General features: G+C 41.5%; 1 protein-coding gene across 1 annotated transcript; it reads right to left on the minus strand.

The window, feature by feature from the left end:
• Positions 1 to 5,033: 5,033 nt before the first annotated feature.
• foxn2a (forkhead box N2a) lies at positions 5,034 to 21,956 on the minus strand. Its single transcript, XM_070916383.1, has 6 exons — positions 21,855 to 21,956; positions 10,890 to 11,467; positions 7,872 to 7,996; positions 7,559 to 7,608; positions 6,805 to 6,873; positions 5,034 to 5,583 (listed from the first exon to the last, which is right to left on the minus strand). The coding sequence occupies exons 2-6, from the start codon at positions 11,451 to 11,453 to the stop codon at positions 5,159 to 5,161; spliced, it is 1,233 nt and encodes a 410-aa protein (XP_070772484.1). The 5' UTR covers positions 11,454 to 11,467; positions 21,855 to 21,956; the 3' UTR covers positions 5,034 to 5,158.

Here is a 21,956-nt window from a genome sequence, read left to right on the forward strand (position 1 = left end):
TCGTCTTAAAGAACGAGTGTAGCTGCTGCTAAGCTATGAAACAGCCGTGACAATCCATTCATCTGAAGGAATACTTTTATTTTTTAAACCCGCAAAATCCTCCTCGAATGAGATCCGACCAGAGAGACACAAGCACAGAGGTCAGAGTTCAGAAAACAGAAAAGTGGTGAGCTGGTGTAAGCAGGGCGCCGTCTAGCGTCTGAATGACTCAAAAAGATAGATAGATAGATAGATAGATAGATAGATAGATAGATAGATAGATAGATAGATAGATAGATCTGATTAGTTGCAAAGTGCCTTGCAGGTTCAGCAGATATATGTATTTTTATAGATTAAACTACACAATAGTAATTAATTAAAGTAGTTAATGAATCAGTAATGATAGTATATAACATAATTATATAAAATAATATGACACCCTGAAAGGGACAATTTGCATAATTACACATTTTATACATTGTGTGCATTGACTTACATAACAGTTTGAATGCAGGACTTTACTTGTAATGTATGAGTATTTTTATACTATTTCAATACTTCTACTACATATAAATGGAGATACTATTATTATAACATCCTTTCCTCTCCTTTCAGCTAGACCTAATGCCATTTACAATTAAGTGCTGTGTCACCGATAAATTATTTACTGCTGAGTTTGAGTGTGGTTTGGGTTGCATTAACAAAAACAAGGTCAGAAATCACAAGCGAGTTGCAGCACTGCGAAGGATAGTCTCTGTGATTTCCTTTTAAAGCGCACGTGACCTTGTTTAGACTAGAAGTGAAATGACATGTTGCTAATGCAGCCATCACTGCTCAAATCCTACACGATTAATTTCACCTAATCCATAATAATCTCTTCCTATTTCACCACACAGTATTACTATTTATTTAAGGAAATCATAACTGTGGAGTTCTTTTCATGTCAGCTGTTTAATTTGTTTGAATGTTTTGTACCAAAGAAAGACATTTCCTCTGCCGCTGTTTCACTATTCCTGATCTTAAATGCATGCAGGCAAAACACAAACTCTCTAACACGCACACCACAGCCAGTGGCTCCAGCATTGTCTGGTTGCCTGGCAACTGTCGGCGTGGCGTGGTTGCTAGGGCCGTGTGGGAGGGGGGGAGGTGATGCTGCTCTGATTTCCAGCTGAATTGAGGCAGTCAGTAGGGAGAAGCCCCCCTCTTCCAGTCGACACACAGGACTCTATTGAACAATAGAGCTGTGCCAATGGGCCTGAGGCTAGTCAGACAAGCCCTTGTTCAGGGTCACACTGTGTTCATCCCACAGTCCTCCATGACTAATTAACTTACAGCGAAGAGTGTCGTTAGGACATTTGATGATGCATCCATCACTGGCACAGCCGTGGAATTTACATTAATGTGAGGTGCATTTCTGGCAGCCTGCCATGTTGGTGCATTCAAAAGAAAAAGGGAAAGCGTGGTGGAGCCGCCACACGTAGTGCTGAGCACAGCTTGTGCAGTCAAAACAGCTCTGAACTGCTGGACTTGGTGGGAAATATTTGCCAGCTGTAACATGGTTATGTGAAAACTGAGAAAGCAGCCACATGGAGAGGCAGCTATTCTAAAGAACAGACTATTATTAGCCAGAATTTTGATTGTGGCCGTCACAGCAGGTGGCAATGTTGATCAAAAATTTAGCAAGTGTAGGCTACTAATGTAAAGTGATGGCATTCTTGTGTTGTGGAGGAGAGTTTGGAGGGCAAAAAAAAAAAAAGTGTCAAGTCTTATTTGCAGTGATAAAATGCTGAAGCTGAGCTGCAGCTCCGACTAGAATAAAGAGATGCTCACAGGGATAACAAGAACAGGTTTTTATTAATATTTTGTAATACCATATATAATGCAATTGCATATCTTTGGCGAAAATAAATCTTATAAACATTTTATCAACAGAGGTTAGCATACAAAAACCAAAAGGTGTGTCGGTCCAATAGACATGGCAGACAACTGACACAAACTGATACTGGGTTGGCAGCTTTGTCAAATGCAACAAAATGTTCATCACACCCATAGGAACTGAAACAGAATTTTGAGAATCACATAATCAATATTCAATAACAGCTGTTGAGCGATGAAGCAACTGGGTTTTTGAGTTTGGTAAGTCAGACCCCAAAACAGATCAACTCACTGCCTCAGTGCCACTTTGAGACCAACATGGCATTTCTTTTGCAAGTACTACAGAAAGAATGAGCGAGACTTTCCATAGTCTCTCCATAATTTCTCTGCATTTGTCCATATACTTAAATGTAGGTCTGAAACTACACAACAGCAGCCTGGGGGACTGAGTTAGTCTGATCCAGTTTTCAGTGACGTTCAAAACATTTCAACATCCCATAACAATACCTGGAAGCATGAGTTATGAGTGGCAGTAATTTGTTTTTCTAATCTGTGATGAGATCGAGAGCTAATCTTCAATTTGTGACTACCTAGTCATAATATCTAAACATAAACATGAGACAAATGACTCAATCATCTTCAAAGAACTTCTACAGCACATGGGGAGTGTGTCCACCCCAGCTGTACATCAATTTTGGCAACAAAAGGTTTCAGGATCAATGTTAATTAACTGTCTTCTATCCAGCATAACACAAAGCAAAACAAAACATCAAGAAAACCTGGCAGTCATGGTTAAATTGAAAAAAAAAACAACAAAAAAACACCCGCTCTAAAGACAATAGACATTGGCAAAATACTTAATCACTATAACATAGTGAAAGAAAAAAAGGTGTATTGCTGTAAAATAAAATGAGGAGAAAAACAAAATACTTATTAAGAGGAGTTCACAGAGGGAGAAAAATAAATGTGCCTAGTCATTCGTTTCAGATGACCAGTGTTTGATAGAGTATGCATTCAATAATCCCATAAATTAATGTCATAAATAAGGTGATGATTAATGAACAATAATTTGTTCTTTTTTCACAGCTAAACAAGACCAGTGTATGCAAGTATTATTTCTGAGAACTGCAGCGTACTCTGCTAAGAACAGTTCCCACTCTAAGCGACAAAAATAAACCAAAAGATTGGTTAAGTCACTGCACTGACCAGAGTCCTCTCCCATTTCCTGTTCGGATGATTCAGAAAACTAGAGCATTGTTACTCTAAATCCCAACTATTGTGGCAGCAGGGGAATATAGTGACCATGGCCCTTTGCAGTTTTACATCAGTGGCACAAGAAAATGTTTGGCACTGACCATGCATGCTATACTAACTGTCACTGTGACACAATGTGATCTAGTACTGTGGGGGGGAGAAATAATGTAATTTTCAGTTTGTTACCCTTGTGCGCTTCCATGCTACCTTGTATTGTATGCTGCGAGTGTGCAACCTTTTTTAAAAGCTCAAATGATAATTGTGCCCTTTTACACAAGTGGCTCGCAACTTCCCCTCAGTGAACTGCATGCAATCAACTGACAATAAACACTCCATTTCACAGCTTGAGAAGAGAGCGTGCACTTCCTTATTTTGTTCTAGGAGGAAGAGCAAGGACGAAACACTGGTGGCCAGCCAGAACTGAGGGCACAACATGAGAGCAGCACAGGTCTTCAACATCTCGCCTGCGAGCGACTGCACATACAAAGTCCAGTTCTCTGGACATGGCCATGACTGTATCGTCCCCTTCTTGTTCTTTAGAATAGGCTCTATGCGCTGCACGTCATTTATTTGAACCAAAAAGACGCGCCTTCCCTCAAGTTGTGAATTAACTTGGCCACAGGACCAGCCAACAGAAAATTAGCTGTATAGTTTTGTAATGTAGTACATAAAGTACATGGTTTAAAAAAACAAGGAGAACACAGGGAGGTATACTCAAACTGCAAAGCCAAATAATGGAGCAAGAAGCCGTGGTAATTTACCGTCCGCTCCAGTTTCTGACTATTAACCGACTCTGCATTTAAAAGGACCAGAAGCAAGCAGAGTACCAAGCAGCCCCTACAATACAGCTGTAGCAAGGAGATCTGTCATTACTACTTTGTCAGTAGAAGAAAAGTGTTTGACCATTTCAAACTCTTTTCTGTCAAGACCATCATCTCAGGTTCAGGCTGAAGTTGACATGCACTTTGATACACACACACACGCACACGCACACACACACACACACAAATAAAATACAATCTATGGAGGATAACCTATGAACACACAGTGAACATCTGGCAATACATGGCAGATGTTCACTTTGCATAGGCTGTCACCAAACAAGTGAATATATGTTCTGTCTGCACATAAATGTCAAAAACACACTGATGAATGAAAGGGATTGAGGATGAGCAGTGGATTTGCAAAAAAAAAATGAAAACAGCTTTCATTTGTATAGCACTGTAATGGCCGCACAAAACTGAGCGAAGTAGTATAGCTAACTTTGCAACTAAATTTGGCAGTGGCAGAGTAATACTATTCCCACATCTTGCTAATCCTGAAATAGAGCCCGAGCTCGGGTGTAATAAGTTTATCGCATAACAAGATCATAGTACTACTCCATTCATTCTCTTAATTGTAAAGTTTAACTAGCATACTCAACTCTGAAAAATGCCACCATGAAATAATGTCAAAAAGTTAAGGTTGTGGATTCATTATTGCATCTCTCTTACAAGAGGATTCATAGAGCAAGAATTCCTTTCAAAAACAGTGGCTTTTTTTTCTTTAGCACAAAAAGGAGAAACTGAATAACACCAGGAGGTTAGATTTTGTCTGTTACAAACATGCACTCATTCGCTTCATAAATAGATTCACTTGGAAGAGGATACAGGTTTGAGGAGGAAGCATGCAACGCTTTGAGTTATAAAACCTTCAGCTTTTCCCATTTTGTCTTTCAGAGAAAAATTCTTGAATCACAATCTTCTAATCCAACAGAAGCAGGCAGGTCATTTTGGATAGGTTTCTTGATGGTTCTCCACAGCCCAAACACCCACCCCCAGCAGTTACCCCCGAGTTACAAAAGTCTCTATATGGCTTTGTTCTCCTGTGTGAACGATACTATTGCCATTTGTTTTGTTGAACAGGGATATTCCCAAACAAAAAAAAAGGCTCAAAATGGCCAATGAACGATCAGATAAGGAGAAGGAGGCACACTGGGACACACGATCAGGGGTCAGAGGTTAGGGTTCACAGGGTCCGGAGTCTGATGGGGGCAAAAAAAAAACCATCTTCATTTCCTGTTAAGTTTTGTGCTCTTGACAGTGCGTTTGGAGCCCTCCGTGCAGCTGCGTATACCAGCGAGGTGCAGCAAAGAACCGGCGGCTTCCTTCAGCTCCTCATCCAGCTCTGGCTTGACCTCGCGTCGTGGCCTCTTACCGGTGGGCCACTTTATGGCGGGCGGACGTCGAGAAGTCTGGTGGACGCCCCTCTCGTCCCAGAGGTCAGAGTCCTCGTCGCTGTGAAAGCCCTCACTGCCGGCGCGGTGGGACTGCCTACGGTCGCAGCCTCCTTCGTCCAGGGAGGAAAGAGACGAGGAGGAGGAACGTGAGGAGCAGCGCTGCAGGGCTACGCTGCTGTAGTTGTGGTCCTGCTTTGGATCACTGCTCACCAGGACAGAGTCGGGTCGGGAGAGGTCTAGTGGGCCGTCAGAGTTGCCTGAGGAGAGCCAAAGATGGAAAAAGTGATTAATATACATTCAAATGTGAAAGGATATTTTAAAGGCTTGTTACAGCATGACAAATGCTCTAAATATTGCATGTTATAGTCATGTAAAACTAATTCTACAGACTCAAGTGTCTCGCTTTAGTTGGTTTAAAATAGGTTGTGACTGTGAATATTTTTTCTGAAGAAAAAAAGCAGAAATCAGACACCGTGAACCACACACTGTTGCTTTAGCTTGATTTGTTTACAAGTATAAAGCAGAACTAAGAGTTGTCTCAGCCCAAGTGGGAAAACCTGTTTTAAAAAATATCTGGTTGCATGCATGTTAAAGTACAATTACCGCTAATGGGGAAAGTATATATATTACCAAAACAAAATGATCTGAAATGATCCTTCGACAGCTTTTGCAGTTGAATCTAATTAATTAAGTACATGCTAAGTAAATTATGATCTAATATAAAATATAAGCAGTAAAATCCAGTAGGTTTGATATTTTTAAAAAATCATAACAACTTAACAAATTTAATGTATGATTTACCATGTAGAAGGACCCTGCTCTAATAACACAGACAATAGCGGGTATAACATTCTCCAAGGACATTTTAGAATCAATCGGATACCAAAATGGATATAGTTGAACATTTTGGGAAACACACTTATTCCCTTCGTGGCGGAGAGTTAGATGAGAATATTGGGAACTTCCTGGAGTCTCCGATGGATGCCTGCAACTGCTCCCAGCCAAAAAATAACCCCCCGCCATAACACAGGGAGTAGTCGCTGTTACACTTGTTGTTACATGGATTAAACAAACGGGATATACCGTGTTAATTAGTGAGTGTTAGAGGTGCTGGTAGGTGGACTTTGGAATTAGGGGGAAACGGCTAGCCGGGCTCTATCCAAAAATGATAGTCTTTGTGCTAAGCTACGCTAACCGACTGCTGCCGCTAGTATTTCCCAAATGTCACACTATTCCTTTTAATATGTCTTTAAAAGAATGTCTACAGGACAAATTGTATGCAATCACATAATGTTCTTGAAACCTTTTCCTGTGCAAGAACCAGCATTTGGCTTTTGAGAATAGGTGACACATCACATCACAAATCAAAGCACACAAAACAAACGAGGATTTAAGCAATGACAGGATGGTATGTCAGGGGTAGGAGGCAAAGAGTTGGAAGAATAGGTGAAAGTATGGCTGCTCGTGGATTCTCTTACATGGGTCAACGTGGTGCCCGGGGGCAGAGTTTAAGAGCATCATGGCAGTGGCAGCATCAATGTCAGACTCTGGAAGAGGAGAGAACATGCATGATGGTCAGATCTAAGGCGTGAAAGCATGGGAGCATGGCATCTCTACTAGGACTGGTAGGACTGGGTTCCTTCTATCATTTTACACTAGAGACATAGTGACCCAATCAGTGCTTAGTGAAGGGATTGGATATGCAGAAGGTTCATCGAAACAAACTAGAGGATAGATTCAAGCCACTGATATTGAGAGTGCATCCGATCTTTTCAGACCTGACAAAGTGTCTAAAAGCCTCATAGCTCACTTCTGGGGCTCTAAATTATTAATGATTACAGTGAGACTGAGTGCTCGACACTCTGCACCAGCAGAACCTCTGCCTGTCGTCAAGGTTACAGATCCAAGAGGCAGAGGGGGGAAAGAGGAGGCTGAGACATCGACTGGGAGCTCTCAACATTATGGTCTACGTGAGGCATCAATGACTTGAAAGCAACAAATCAAACCAAGAGTTGACGATAAAAGCACGGTGATGCTGAATGTTCTGGGGCTGAAATGTGCAAAGACAACATAATCAAAATACTGCACAAACACAAACTACAAAAACTGCACTGATTGATTTCTATACATACATACATACATACATACATACATACATACTGCAGATCCTTGCTGGGCAGGTAGCTTTTATTGTACAAACTTAAAAACAGAGTAAGTTTGCTTCGGTCTCACCTTTGAATGAGCAGCCTTGTAGAAAGAGATGGCGCGGGGGTGAGGAGGCACTGCAGGAGGTAAACAAAAGACATGAAGGGTCAGATTTTGAGTTTGCAAAGGAGTCAAGTAGAAATAGAAATACAGACCTCCAAAATAAAACAAAAAACTGTTAAGATATGCTTCGCTAACAATGCTAACCAGTGAATAAATGGAATATGGTAATAGAGATTTGACAGAGCTGATGTGCCATCTCTGGTTTGATTGGCTGACAACATCAAAGTCAATACAAACTCCTAATTCAAAACATCCAGAGTGGCTGATGAAAGTTTACCTGGGTGGGGAGGCGGGTGGTGTGCAGAAGGCATGTGCGGCAGGGAAGTGCTGCTTCTTAAGGGCTTGGATCAGGTTGGGGCGGTACTCAGGGTCAACACACCAGAGAGAACCTTTCCCATTCGCCTGCAGGGAAGAGCAGGGACAGTCAAACTTCTACATCCTGGTTACAAACTTGCCAAAGACGTATGGAAACAAACTGTGAGAGGAATTTTGATTTACAGTAAATCTAGATGATGCTCTTATATAGGAAAAGGAAAGTCCTGATTCCTCACCATTACACAAATGTGTTACAGAACTTCCATAGGTTTGTCCAGAATATATTTTGATTGGTCCTATGATCATATTTAAGTTAAAAAGGTACCCTGTGTTTTCTAGTAACGTTATGTTTAAATTCAGTGTTTCTCATTAGAACTTATTTTGTCTATCCTTGAAGCCTAAATAACATGTTGAATGCATTTCCTTCCTCGACATACATTTGCAAAGAAGAACTATTTTTATTTTAAAATCATGCATTGTTTATATTCACATTTGCTAGCTTGAAATCTTTTTCACTGCACATTGTACATTGATATACTTCTTTGCACATTACAGAATATGTATCACATCACCGATGTGCATGTGAGTTTGGTATGTGCGTCCTTGTGCGTGTACGCGATACGCAAATACAAGGGCCCACTTGAAAAATAAAAAATAAATATAAATAATAAATAAATAAATTTTGTTACCAGTGGTTAAAAAATCCACAGGGTACCTTTAAAGATTCAGAGAGAGCACTAGCAATCAAATATGTCATCTGCACAGCTGGGTAACTGCAGCACTATGAGGGACTGATGATAAATGATAATTATTTATTAGGAAAAGATGTAAATGCAACCCTAATTTTTTTAGAGATTAGTCACTGTGGAAAAGCATTTTTGCTTGACTTTTTCAACTTCATAGCAACTTTTATACACAACATCTCAAATTGCTTTAAAATTTAAATTAAAAAAACTGACAACAATCTTGAAATATCTAAATTATTTCTGGCAATATCCTATTCTATATATATATATCCATCAAAATGATGCACAGAATTATTTGCCACAGGGCTCACAGTAAGTCTTGTTTTGCACAAATGGCAAAACTTTAAAAGGAATAGTTATTAGAGGAGCACTATATCACAAACAAGACAGTGGAACATAGCAAATGCATAACTAAGAATTCCTTAACAGCCTCAACAAAAGAAGGAAATAACAGCTCCACAGCACTGTCAGAGGAATGAATTTGTCTGTTGGTGATGTGTGCGGGAGTGTGTTAACTGTCACTTTATCTGATGGCGGCGTATTGCCCAGTCTGGGAGGAGAATAGAGGGAGGGAGGGAGGGAGGGAGGGAGGGAGGAGAATAACCTTGACTCAGATTACCAACAAGCCCTGATGCAGGAAGAAGGAAATGTCTCCATGGCAACGGAAACCACCAGCCAGTGTCATGTGAAACTGGTGCTGGTCTCTCAGCAGACGAAGGGCTCACGCTGTGCACCTGCATGCTGAGCGGCCTGCACCTCACCATGTTGCTACTCACTGAGTGCTAACCGCCATCCCCTCCCATGGTGGGAAAATATGAGGTCTTAGCCAGGCACAGCCTTGGCACCACGGGCTCTACCGGTCACAAGTCTGAACTCATACTGAAGCTCAATATGGCTACCATTGTGTCACTCCCTGGATCAGCACAGTAACGTGCAAATTAGGTTGCATGTACAAGTCTGACACAGGTCTGACTGTACTCTTAGAAACCTTCTCGCCTCTCTCTAAAACTTGAGCAACACATACAAACCACACTGAAAGGAAACAAACTGTTTTTCTTAATTAGCTTCATACTATGAGCGATGGACTACATGTACACAACTTTTTCTATCAAAGTTATAACCATTTTGATTATTCCACAAGACATTTCTGGATTTTTGTTTTTGTGCTTTTGTCACTAGAAAAGTGAAGCGGGCGGGGCTCAGCTGGAAACAGGTGATGTCACATATTTCTAGGCACCAATCAGGATTTAGCAATGTTTGAATGAAAATCTGATGACAGCTTTGGGGTTGTTTGTTTATGTGACCAAGCCACTGTCAAATCTGATCAAACCACGTCTTGATGACGCAGATTAGCTTTATGAATGATAAACTCCCAATGCAAAACACCCAAGATGTTAATGAACTTTGAGTGCTGCTTTTTTAGACATGGATAATTAATGTTATACAGAAATGCAAATACTTTGGCACCATGTTTTCAGGGTCTTTAAAGTCAGTAATGTTTTGTGTTTTGTCTTTAGTTCATTTCTGTACCTTTTCTGTTCCTCGGCCCATTTTTTGAACACAAAAGGTTGGAAAGCTAAATGGAAATTGCAGCCATTAGGAAGTTAATTAGCAACAACAAACATTTCACTAATTTCCCATCCAGTTCACAAGAATGTTTGTGCAGGATGTGCATATGAGAAGGTCAACTTTGTCTTTCTATACAGGAACACAAACACAAATGAGCATGAGTGACACATGACTCTACCAGGACCAGGCTGACAGAGATTCTTCCTACAAACTCATCTCTGCACTTCAGCTCACACTTGCTTCCCTCTGGCAGTGTGAAATTGAGGTTTCCAACTGTGGGATGCTTCCCTCCCTGGTTAAAACAGTTGTGCTACCTTGTAGTACTCCGGGAGATAAAGTCCTATCTTAGTGTGCTGTGTTTGCATTTCCTCTGAAGGAGTATCTGTGACCTTGACTGGATTCCAACCTTATCGCAGCAGAGTCAGAGGACCCTGCGGCTGTTACAGTACTGGACACTGTCACATGAGCCACATTGCAGCTTCACACTGCAAACGCACAGTTTAGCGACAGTGTTCTGCTAAACAAAGCAGACACATTTTGGTCTATGGAAATTGTATTATCACATCATCAGGCAATGATGTGATGACGCAGTTTTGAGAAGCACCATTTAAACTGTGCAGTTTTCTAAGTCTGAATCAGTGTGAAGTGTATGAAAGTTAACCTACCTTTCCCAAACTCCTTTCGACCTTGCGGAAGCATTTGTTCAGGGACAAGTTGTGACGAACTGAGTTCTTCCAGCCAGTGGGAGCATTGGAGAAATAAGGGAAGTGCTCCAGAATCCAACCATAGATTTCTTTGACAGGCAAAGACTTGCTGGGAGATTGCTCGATGGCCATGTAGATGAGGAGGGAAAATGAGAAAGGGGGCTTAGACTTCAACGAGTCCCGCTCCCTGCCTCTGCTGTGTGACGAAGATGAAGAGGAGGATGACGGGCCCTGGTTGGACCCGTAGTCTCCTTCTATGTCAAACAGGGGACTGGCGCTGGGCTGAGCCTCCGGACCTCCCAGAGTGAAGTTCTGAAGCAGGTTCTCATGCAGCCAGTTGAGGTTGGTGAGTTCCTCATCCTCCGTCCCTCCTGTACGATCCACACTGGTCGCCAGCGGGCTGGACGCACACTCCGCCTCAGGCAGTGTTCCCACACCACAAACACCTCTGAGCCCTGTCCGCTCTTCTTGCATACCCGGAATTTCCGTTTTCTTATCTGGTGACATCCCAATGATTGGACCCATTAAATCAAAGAGGTCTGGAGAGAGAGGAGAGAAGAGGTTGTTAAGGTTAAACAGCTTACGCATGTAGACAAAAACACTGTTTTTGAAGGTGAACTGATTTCAAAATAAAGTTGGCTGTATGATATAACTGGATGCGACATAATGGAATGATGTGCTCTTCCAAGCGTTGACCTGTTTTCTTAAGTTTTCCCTGGGGGCACACCCCCTGTAGCTGTGCCTGTATGCCTGTATTGCACTTCCTGGCCCTCTCACTGCCCTTCTCCTCCACTCCTGGCAGAAGACGGAGAGGCTCTCAGCTCTCCCCCCTCTTGACTCCAGCCAAGGACCTTCGAGGAGGTCCTCTCAAGAAACTGAACCAACTTAAGGCTCCACTCCTCGACGCCCACCTTGTTTCAGACAAGACCCAGCTGCTCGTTATGTGTAAATGAGCATGTAACCATCCAACGGCTGCAGAAGTGAGTGGAAGGCCTCCATCTTACAGAGTGGATGGCTCTTACAGTCTGATTTGCATTCAGCCAGGATCAAGTCTCAATTTGTCACATGCCTGAGAGAGTGTAAAGAGGCTACAGACCCGGGAGTTGTCAGTCATTTAACAACACTGGGAAATTCAATTGCCTGGAGCCCTGTATCATTAACAAATTCCACGCAAGTACCCTTATTAAAAGACAATGATACTTTTTTTACATGGGCTCAGAGGAAGAATTGTTGGTGTGTCATCTTGTGCAACAGCAATGATACTGTAAAAGTTTTTAGTTGAACCTAATGTATTGAGTTATGATTTTAATTACAGAAAAATAAATAAAACGTGAATAAAACCTTAAATAAAATAAAGAAAATACATTTTGTCTAATAAACCTGAGTAACTCTGTAAAGCCATGAAATACAAGCTATGTTTCTGCACACTGCTTGGTGAGGCCAAAAGCACAAAGAGATCACTCTTTGGCTCAGCTCACAACAAGCTTTATGTCCTGGGTGTCACCATGACAACCATGCCGTCCCTTCAATTAAGGGCAGAAATCCCACAAATAAGATATATAGATACAATAAGAAAATAAGTAATCCATGCTGGCTGGCTCTGCCACAGACGACGACTGAGCTGCCACCCTGTAACGAAAATGCTCCTGCTGCACCTGTGGGTTGACACCAGATGCCCTGGTCCCCGGGAGTAGGGTTGGAAGGTTGGAGAGGTAAAGGCGGAAAGTATCGGCATATCTTTTCATTTCTGTGATAAGAATTGGGTCAAACTCAAGAGTGTTTGCACAGTGGGTGAGACAGGAGAGGGAGTGTACACACACATAAATCAGTTTGTCAAAGCCAGTCAGCGAGGACAGGAGGGGTAACAAGGAGGCATTAGTGTATTAGTGGTCATTTACAAAATGACCACTCAACTCTCAATGAGGGGATAAACATACAGCCAACAGATCCTATTTTGGTTTAGACTTCTAAATCTAAGGTCGTGATTTATTCAACCTTAAACCTTAAACTTGTAGTGTATCACAATAGTACATCCTGTTTGCTCTGTAGGTTACCTCAAGTAAGCTACATTTTGTCTGCGTTTTAATTTGTCAGCACCACTGAAATTTCCCTGTGTACCACATACACTTTTGTGATTTTGATCACCAACAAAAAAGGAAGTAAGTCGAAGAGCTTTCCAGGCCAAAGGCAAAGGGACAGGCAGAGTGAACATAAAAAGAGACATAACAATAGGGAAATCCTTTTTCTGGAAGGACTGGGCAAGACAGACAGAGTGAGAGAGAGAGAGAGAGAGAGAGACAGAGACAGAGAGAGAGACTGAGAGAGGGAGGGAGAGAGAGACAGAGCCAGCTGAGACTCTGTGGCAGTGAGGTAGGCTATGTAAGTTATCCTCAGTCTACGATGAATCACAACTCTCAGCAAAGTAGAGCAATCAGATATGTCAGGCAGCGAGAGAACTGCCCATTTGTGTTAAAAGAAAATCTCTGCTCAAGAGACCAAAACACAGAAAGATATCCCTAGACATGACAGGTTCCTACTCTGAATGAATTTACAAAGAGAACGGGGACTATGCAGACAGACAAGGCTGCCATTTCGGAGGACAATATCGTTTAATCTTCCAAAAATCATTTCAGAATTAAGCTAGCCATGTGCACACTGACGGGCCAAATATCCAATGCTTTGAAAATGAAATGCTTAGGCACAATTGCGGGCAGACTTCTACAAAGCATGTATATAATTGTGTTGATGGCAGAGAGAAAGAACAGATGAGTGAGGACGACGTTTGACAAGAATCCCAGGCTATTTTATGAAGCCCTACTTTAGGCTGCTCTTCGTAAGTCTAAATCCATGACTGTGATACCCAATACATGCAGATGACAAACATTAAGGTCACAGTAAGCCACAAGCCAACACAGGTGTGGCAAAAAAAAAGGCCCCGACTGCATCAGGTCTTTGTTAGATTAAAAGGTGTGGCCAGAGTGTTTTCTGGACCCAGGGCCGACAGTAAACACTCGACGTGGTTGTACAACAGGCCATGAATGACCGCCTGTAAACCTGATCCAGTTTGGTGGCAGGGAGATGAGAAGAAGTCACTGGCCTGGGTGAAGAGTCAGACCACTGATTAACCTTAAAGCACAAGAGAGCTTCACCTCAGTCCATCTTCACAGCCCTGACCTCTCAGTTGGGCCCTTGGGTGCCAGGGAGCGCTGAGCCTCTTTTGAGTAGCTCCTCCAGAAGACCCATCATTTGAATATCAACAGAGGCGGGGTGGACAGCCGAGAAAGCTGCCTTGCATCCAACCAAACACAGGAAGTGTTTTACCATGACTGCAGCTGGTCAATTACCACTGCTGTTGCAATGATCGCAGTTATCATTGCTCTTATGAAAAGGCATCAAAAAGAGGCGGCTGGGGATGCAATGAATAATGGGACACTAGTGTGTAAAGAGTGGAGAGGGGAGAGGGAGCTAATAAGCCGCACTGGCCTGTTGACTGTAGCTCATCCTTGAAAATACACCAAAGCTGCAATGGTGCTGACCTGATGGCTCATCTGCAAGTTAAAATAGCCCCGCGCACCGCCAGCCTCATCATATTCATGTGCAAACAGGCAGGCACTAACAGCAGGTGCCAAGGCACATTTTTCCCCCCTTTCAAACTGCTCTTTTATCCTGTTAAGCACTTAGCCTATTCAAAAATACACAAAGACATATGGAGATAGCTTTAAGTGGCAAATCAAGCCGTTGACGTGTCAAATATGTACATGATAATGTAAAGGAGATGATAGCGGCGTCGAAATGAAGAGGTACTGGTTTGAGATGTTTTCTGGGAGCGAATCTCACGATCAGGACTCAGTTGCCACGGCAGCCAATGTTGTAAGGGAAGCAATTGTGCTCATGTCTGTGCATGAAGAGAGAGCTAATGTGGGGAGATCAATACAGGCGGAAAATGCTGAGGCCAGCAGTCTGCTGCTGTTCTCCACAAACCTGTCTGACAAAGAGCAGTGGGAAAGGCCATCGCCAACCTGGACGTCATGGCACTACTGACTAAGTGCCATTAAGGCATACTTTATAATACCCATGCCATGCACCAAAAAGCTATTAAGCTATAAAAAAAAAATATATACAACTTCTCATTTTTATGTAAATAAAAAGAACAAGATTTCAGATCAAAAACTCTTGTAACACCTTTGAGTTCATACACAGATGTACTCACACCACACCCTCTTCACAAGAAATAAACCAGTTGACACAAACCAGTTACTCCTCTGTAATAGATACACAAAGGTGTGTCGCAAAGCCCTATGGCGAGGGCTGTTATTTGAAACCCTAACTGATATTTAGGTGAGTACCCAGTCTGGCTGGAGCTCTAAAAATGTGAATGAGACAAAGGGGGGATGAGTTAGAGTGGGAGAGAGAGAGAGAGAGAGAGAGAGAGAGAGAGAGAGAGAGGGGCAGTCTTTTATTTTATGGGAGGGTCAAATTATGTCATAACAAATAAAGCATCCATTAATGTGAAGGCTAATCAGGCTATAGCTGAAGCACGTCTAAATGATACATTCTCAAATAAAACTACTCTATGGATTAAAACGATCTACTCAATGCCCAAGGTGAAGGCAAATGAAAAAGCTTGACCAAACCATTACAATTGGCCCCACACTCGGCCCATACAAAGGAGCAGTTGTTTTTGCTCTAGTCATGTTTCTGAAGTGCTCAGTATTCACCTCACAGTTTCAAACAGAGGACCGGGAGGGAAGGAAACACCTCCTGCCTGTTGAGGAAGTTCATTTTCAGAAAACAAACTCAGACTTCACACAGAGAAAGCTAGGCCTGCTCGACACCAAAACAGTGGACTAGAGCAGCGCAAGACCGAGAGGTAGCGTTTACCGAAGCAGCAGTATTTACTTTGGCAATCTCTGAATTCCACCAGCATGTAGTTTATAGACTGCTGACAAACACCCAAGCCGAACCTAATGAATTGAATGATGCAGTCACTTAACAGTTAGGGAAAAACAAGCAAACAGAACAATAAATAATGATTGTGGTGTTCATCAGTGACATTAACTTCATACAGTGATTTCAAACTCACTTTGAACTGCACTTTGACTGTCAACAGAAGTGAGGCCTTCTAAAGTACATGCCAGCCCCCAGCCAACACTGAAACCTTATCTCTTGGGTCATGTGGCTGTGAGTTCAGTGTACAACACTGAAACACCACCAATCAACATACGCAACAACCCCATATACTTTCAAATACCTAAAACAGCACTAAGGGTCTTTTTTTAAGTTTCTATATTTTTGGAGGCACAATGAATGTGCCTTTAACAGTTAAGTTGAAGTTTCAACATAAGCCCTACCAGGAATGTGCTCTGTATGGGATTACTTTCCATGTTAATACTAACAAATGTTTTTCAGAAGTAGTTTCGTGTATAAGAAACAGAAACCACCAGTAAGGCCCTGCAGGAAAATCAAGTGACAAAGGCCTTCATTCCTGAATCATAGCAAACTGATGGAATCCTTCATAGGTATCAAATACAGATACAAATACAGCAGGAACACAGGGCTCTCACATAGACCCAAGGAAAACAGCATGAAGGCAGCAGGAAGAACCTTGCTTTCAAAAAATGAACATATTTAAAGGAGCTTTTGAAGTGGGTAAATCAACAAATGTGCATACACAGCAAAAGATGAACATGCAGTAAGTAGCAGTAACATAACATGAAGTCTTGAGCTCAGTGCTCTTCTTCTGGCAGAACTGAAGAGTTGGCTAACTGCAGGTTGCGTTACAGCCTCTTCTTTCATGCACTTGTTTTTGGATAACAAAAAAAATAAATAAATCAACAAAAAGCTGTTTATTGTAAACTCAGTTATCATTACTAATCCCTGCACTGTTATTAGGGCTGCGTATCATTTCACATTTTTCTTAATTAGTGCTAATATAACACCTGAGTTTCAGTACTGAAATGACACTTTTTTAGTACCTTAGTTTTAGAGTAAAACATTTTTTTCTACAAACCCCTTTTTCATATTAAACAAAAGCTAAACTCCTCTAAAGACTCAATATTGAATGTCTTAAAACAAGTAGGCCTTAACTAGAGCAAATTAGTTGCAATAATCATAGGACAACTTGGTGAAATCAGAGGAACTACAGGGTGCAACATCAAACTTTTCATAAAAAATGCATACATGTTTTTGGTGCCAAACAAGTGCATGTCATCTGTTAGATCTTCTGCTCAATGAAGTTCACTTAAAATTTTTCAACAAACTTTTTTTTGCAGTAAATCACCATGGTGATCTGATGACAATGCCAGACTTTTAAAAATAGCAAACCTCTAGACATGCTCTAGTAAACTGAGCTTCGTACTTATTCATGGATTCAGCCATTTCAAGTACAGAGCCCAGCATAAAACGTAATGCATAAAATGTAAGATGCATCAGTTTTATTTTTTACATTTCACTTCGGCCAAACACCCAACCAGTTGTTTACCAGTACAAGGACATTGTTTTACAACTGAACACTAAATTGTTTACATTCTGGGACACCTCATTTGGCACTGGTTCCAAAATATTGGTAAACTGATAATACAAACCCCATTCAGCCCCACACATCCTAGAAGATCTTGACAATTTGCACACAAGCTGGTCAGTCCTGCGTCGCTGCTGTCATACTGCCATCAATTAAATAAATCCCGTTAATTCAGCCAGAGGTGATGAGACAAAGACCCATTGTGACACAGGACACAGCCGTGCTTCCCTCTTCCTTTCTCTCAATCAAGGAAACGGTCACATTAGTGGTGCTCTCAATGAGGCTGGCCCTAATAGGCTGCGTCTTGAGTCCACCCCGTCAGGAATGAGACAGACACAGGGACAGTTAGGGGGCTAGAGAGGGGCAGGGGAGAGATGGGGGGGCTGCTCACCATAGTCAGAGCATATGCATAACCACTGTGACCAATCAAGAGATGTAAAACAATAACTGGTGTAGACAGAGGGGCGCCACAACAGGAATACACACATTGCCCATATGCAACTTTGTGAATACACACTGACACAGAGGCAGGCATACGGAGGAAGAACTAAACTAGAAACTCAAAACATTCACATTCAAACTATGTATTTTTAGATTTGCAGTACCAAATCTCAACCTGTTCTGTCTTCTTGTTGATGTCATGACATCAACCTACAATAGGTTGTCCCCAGTTTGTAAAATAGAGACAGTTGTTAAGTGGAAAGGTTAGGGGATAAAAATAGATGCCATTTAGCTGCTTAGAAGATGCTTAATGATGTGAAACATCACAAAAAACGTTCTGAACGGGACAGGAAAACAAAATCATGACCAGAGAGACTAAAGACAGGAGGCAACACATGGGTGGAAACATACCTCTGCAGGTTTACATTTGCATCTCAAATTCAGAGCTACCATCTATGTTTGATCCTGAGACAACAGAAGTTTACATACTCCTGGGGAAATCCCTCCTTCAAAAAACACACATGGGGTGTGAGCAAGTGATGAAACAAACATGTGCAGCTTCAATCACTCAAGCCAACCGCCACAAAACTGCATGAAGCAGCCAACTCACTGATTAGTGACTGATCAGCTAGATATGAGATTGTTCAATTTAACAATCTTGGCCCCCCCAACCTAGAAGATCAACACATTCTTTACAAAAACAAAAGGCTATGAAGACTGCATTAGGCTGATAATGCACTTCCTGTACCTAGTCTGCCGGAAATTAAAAGAAGAAGTTTGCAAATACCTTGGCACGCAAGCAAAATCAAAACAATACCAACTGGGTCTATTCCATGGCGTCTTCCAGGCAAACCAAATCGCAGAAGATGTTTGACGCACTCGCAATATATTTTGTGCAAGTGAGTATGTACTTCTGCTTACACAGAGGACGTCAGTTGAGTAGGCGGTCCTTTAAAGTGGCCCAGGACACATTCGCATACACACTGCTAAAAGAACGTGGTCTAGGCGATTGGATCTCAGTGCGTCTTGGTAGCATTCACACCTGGTATTAGAGTTCTCCACTTGTGATCAGATCACCAAAGATGCATGTTAATGCCAGGTGTAAACAGGCCATAATTATGGGAATACAGTCACTTAAAGTGAACAAAGATCGTCAACTTTCTTATTCTGCCAATCATCGAATTAATCAACCGCCTCTATTACAACGATAATGACTACCCCAATCCAAGTATTTAAAACAGCCAGTAAAATCAAAGTCTCAAATGACTGTGTAATTGGGGTTTTCAGAGATCAGTAGGTTATAAAGGTTTGAGCTTTTCTGTTTAGCCAATCCATGAGAAACAAGGTTTAGACTGTGTTAAACAATCCCAAAAGTTTCTCCTACATGGGTCAGCTTGCGTAATGAATTTAAAACCACAGTCACTCATAGACCTACAAAGAACATGGTGGATTTTTAGAGGACGCAACATTTCATTTGCTCTGGGTCAGAGTACACAATTCTGTGATAAGACTGATTACATGGCAACACCACCATTTTGAAGTGCAGATTCGGTGCCTCTCTTGCTTAGATAGGGGTAACAGTTACAAGCTACAATGCAGTACCATGCCATTTCCTTATTTAGATGTTTTATACATTATATACAGTATGTTGTGATGAATGAACAGGACAACAGAGTTCTTGATTTAAAATGTTCTTTGTACACTAGATATTCACTTGATAAAAAGGTTGTGCTGTGGTGGTCTCTTTTGTTGCGTTGCTTCATTGTTGTCATACATCCTCTGAGAAGCATCTTCCTGTTCTGTCATCAGTACAGTACAATGGAGCAACTTCTCAGAGAAGTGACACCAATGTGTTTACCAAGTTGTAAAAATGAAGTGTGGCATTCTTGAGAGTTGAAGGGGGGCTTGAGGTATATTTGATACCTCTGTGTGCATTGGTATAATCAAAACATGGATATCGATCAATACATTGAAGTTTGTGATTATCTTGAAAAATTTATTAAAATGAGAACAAACAGTCTAGACTCTGATTTTATGTAATTTAATGATTTTAACAAGAAGGCCAACACACCAGGGTCTACATCAGGATTATATGACAAAAATGTCATGTAATCCATTGTCGCATTAATAGTTGTAAATTTCAGTTTCAAGTTATCATCATCAGAAAAGGCATCTGACTCTCAAGTGTGCCAGTTCCATTTTCAAACATTGTGCACTGTGAGCAGACCCATAAGAAAAGACCAGAATATTCACAAAGACTGGGCAGTCTGCCTCCTATTTCACCTCTTGCTGAGGTAGAAAAGAACCTCAAACCACAGAGTAATGCTACCCATGGTAACTACAATGTCTTAGAGGCCTATTCCAACCATTCAAATAACCTTATGATGGTCCACAACTGAAGATAATTCAACTCCACTGACAATATTTTAGATCCCTGTAGTAATTAAAGCCATTTCACGTCAGCAATAACTGCATCACTAGGCTACGACAAGTCTTATTTATAGTAATGAATGTCAGTAAAGTTAGCAGACCCTCATCTATTCTGGTAGGCAAAAGTACTTACCCTTCAGAAGCTTCTGTACATACAAACATGTAGAGGAGTTGATACATGCTGGAACCACAAACAACAGATGGTTTGACCTACAATATGACCATGGAGATTCAATATAATAATGGCAGACTCACAACATCTGTTTCTTTTTTGTGTCGTTTTCTGTCCCTTAAGCTCCAGTTGCCTTTGTCTTCTATTTAATCACTGGGGCTTTAACAACTGTCAGGCAAGAAGAAAGGAAAGCCACTCTACGTTAATGTCACAACCTCACAGAAGGAATAGAAATGTATCCGTCACTTTTTCCAAATATACACAAAAGAAAAACTCAGAGCACACAATGAATTTTAAATGAGGTTTGTCCTGTCCAATAAACACAAAACTGTCAGGTAGCAGGTAGAGAGACCACAAGGGCAGACAACATAACAAAGTATATAACAAAGTATACGAGGACCTATTCAATAACAACATACAAAGTATATCCAACTGGATTAAACGGAGATATTTTTCCTACTCTCTGACATTGTTTGTGGAGCACTCTATATCTGGGACAATCTTGTGATAATCCATTACATCATGTGCTTAGCTAGCCAGTGTAGCCTCCCAACCTCTGGCACCGTCGATATATACCATGAAATCGTCAACTATTTATAGATATGAGGGGAAGATATGTGTCGTAAATTAACAACAAAATTGATTTGATATCGCTGTCTACTACAACTTGGGAAACTACGCGATAAACAAAGACATTTAATGAAACACCGTGTTCTACGGCAGCGGAAAAGATAACCTGAAAGTGCTGTTAGCAAAGAAAAACTAACTGCTTTGTAGCTAATGGTAGATATACCGAGGCATTAATCATCACGGACTCAAGAGCAACCGCAACCAGTAACACAATGAGGAATACAAAGTTACACGCAATGACGTGGACACTTCCCGACACACAGGACTCGTTACGAACTAACTTATCTCCGGTTAGTTATTTACATCTTGCTTTAATTAGAGTAAGTTTACTAGATGTAACAAAACCAACGTTAGCTCACCCAACACAACCGTGAGGCAAAGTAGCGTTAGCAGTGGCTCGATGAGTCAGTGAAGGTAAATCTACTGCTAGCGTTAGCATAACATTTTAACTATCCAGAATATCATAGTACTTATATTTCCATATATCAAACAAGAACCATTCTTTGGTACTATAAATACCCCCCCTCTACTCTTCAAGCTCCGAGCCCGAAGAACAGAGAGGAGTAACGTTAACATTAGCTAGCTGGCCACATGCTGTCGCTTGCTCTGCCATGCTGGCTGCTCTAAGCAAAGTCACTTGACCACATTTACTTTTAGCTTGTTCGAAACACAAACCGTAGCCTGCCGAACACCATTTAAATACAGTAAATTAGAAAAACGATCAGATACTTACAATCATGCACGGCGTGCCTCGGTGCGGTATGTTTAAAGACACGTCTGTGCGCAGTTTATTCAGATGTCTGTCTCACACAATGTCAGAGATCAGATCAGCAGC

This window comes from Enoplosus armatus, chromosome 12 (genome assembly GCF_043641665.1).
Source record: "Enoplosus armatus isolate fEnoArm2 chromosome 12, fEnoArm2.hap1, whole genome shotgun sequence".
Taxonomy (NCBI): domain Eukaryota; kingdom Metazoa; phylum Chordata; class Actinopteri; order Centrarchiformes; family Enoplosidae; genus Enoplosus; species Enoplosus armatus.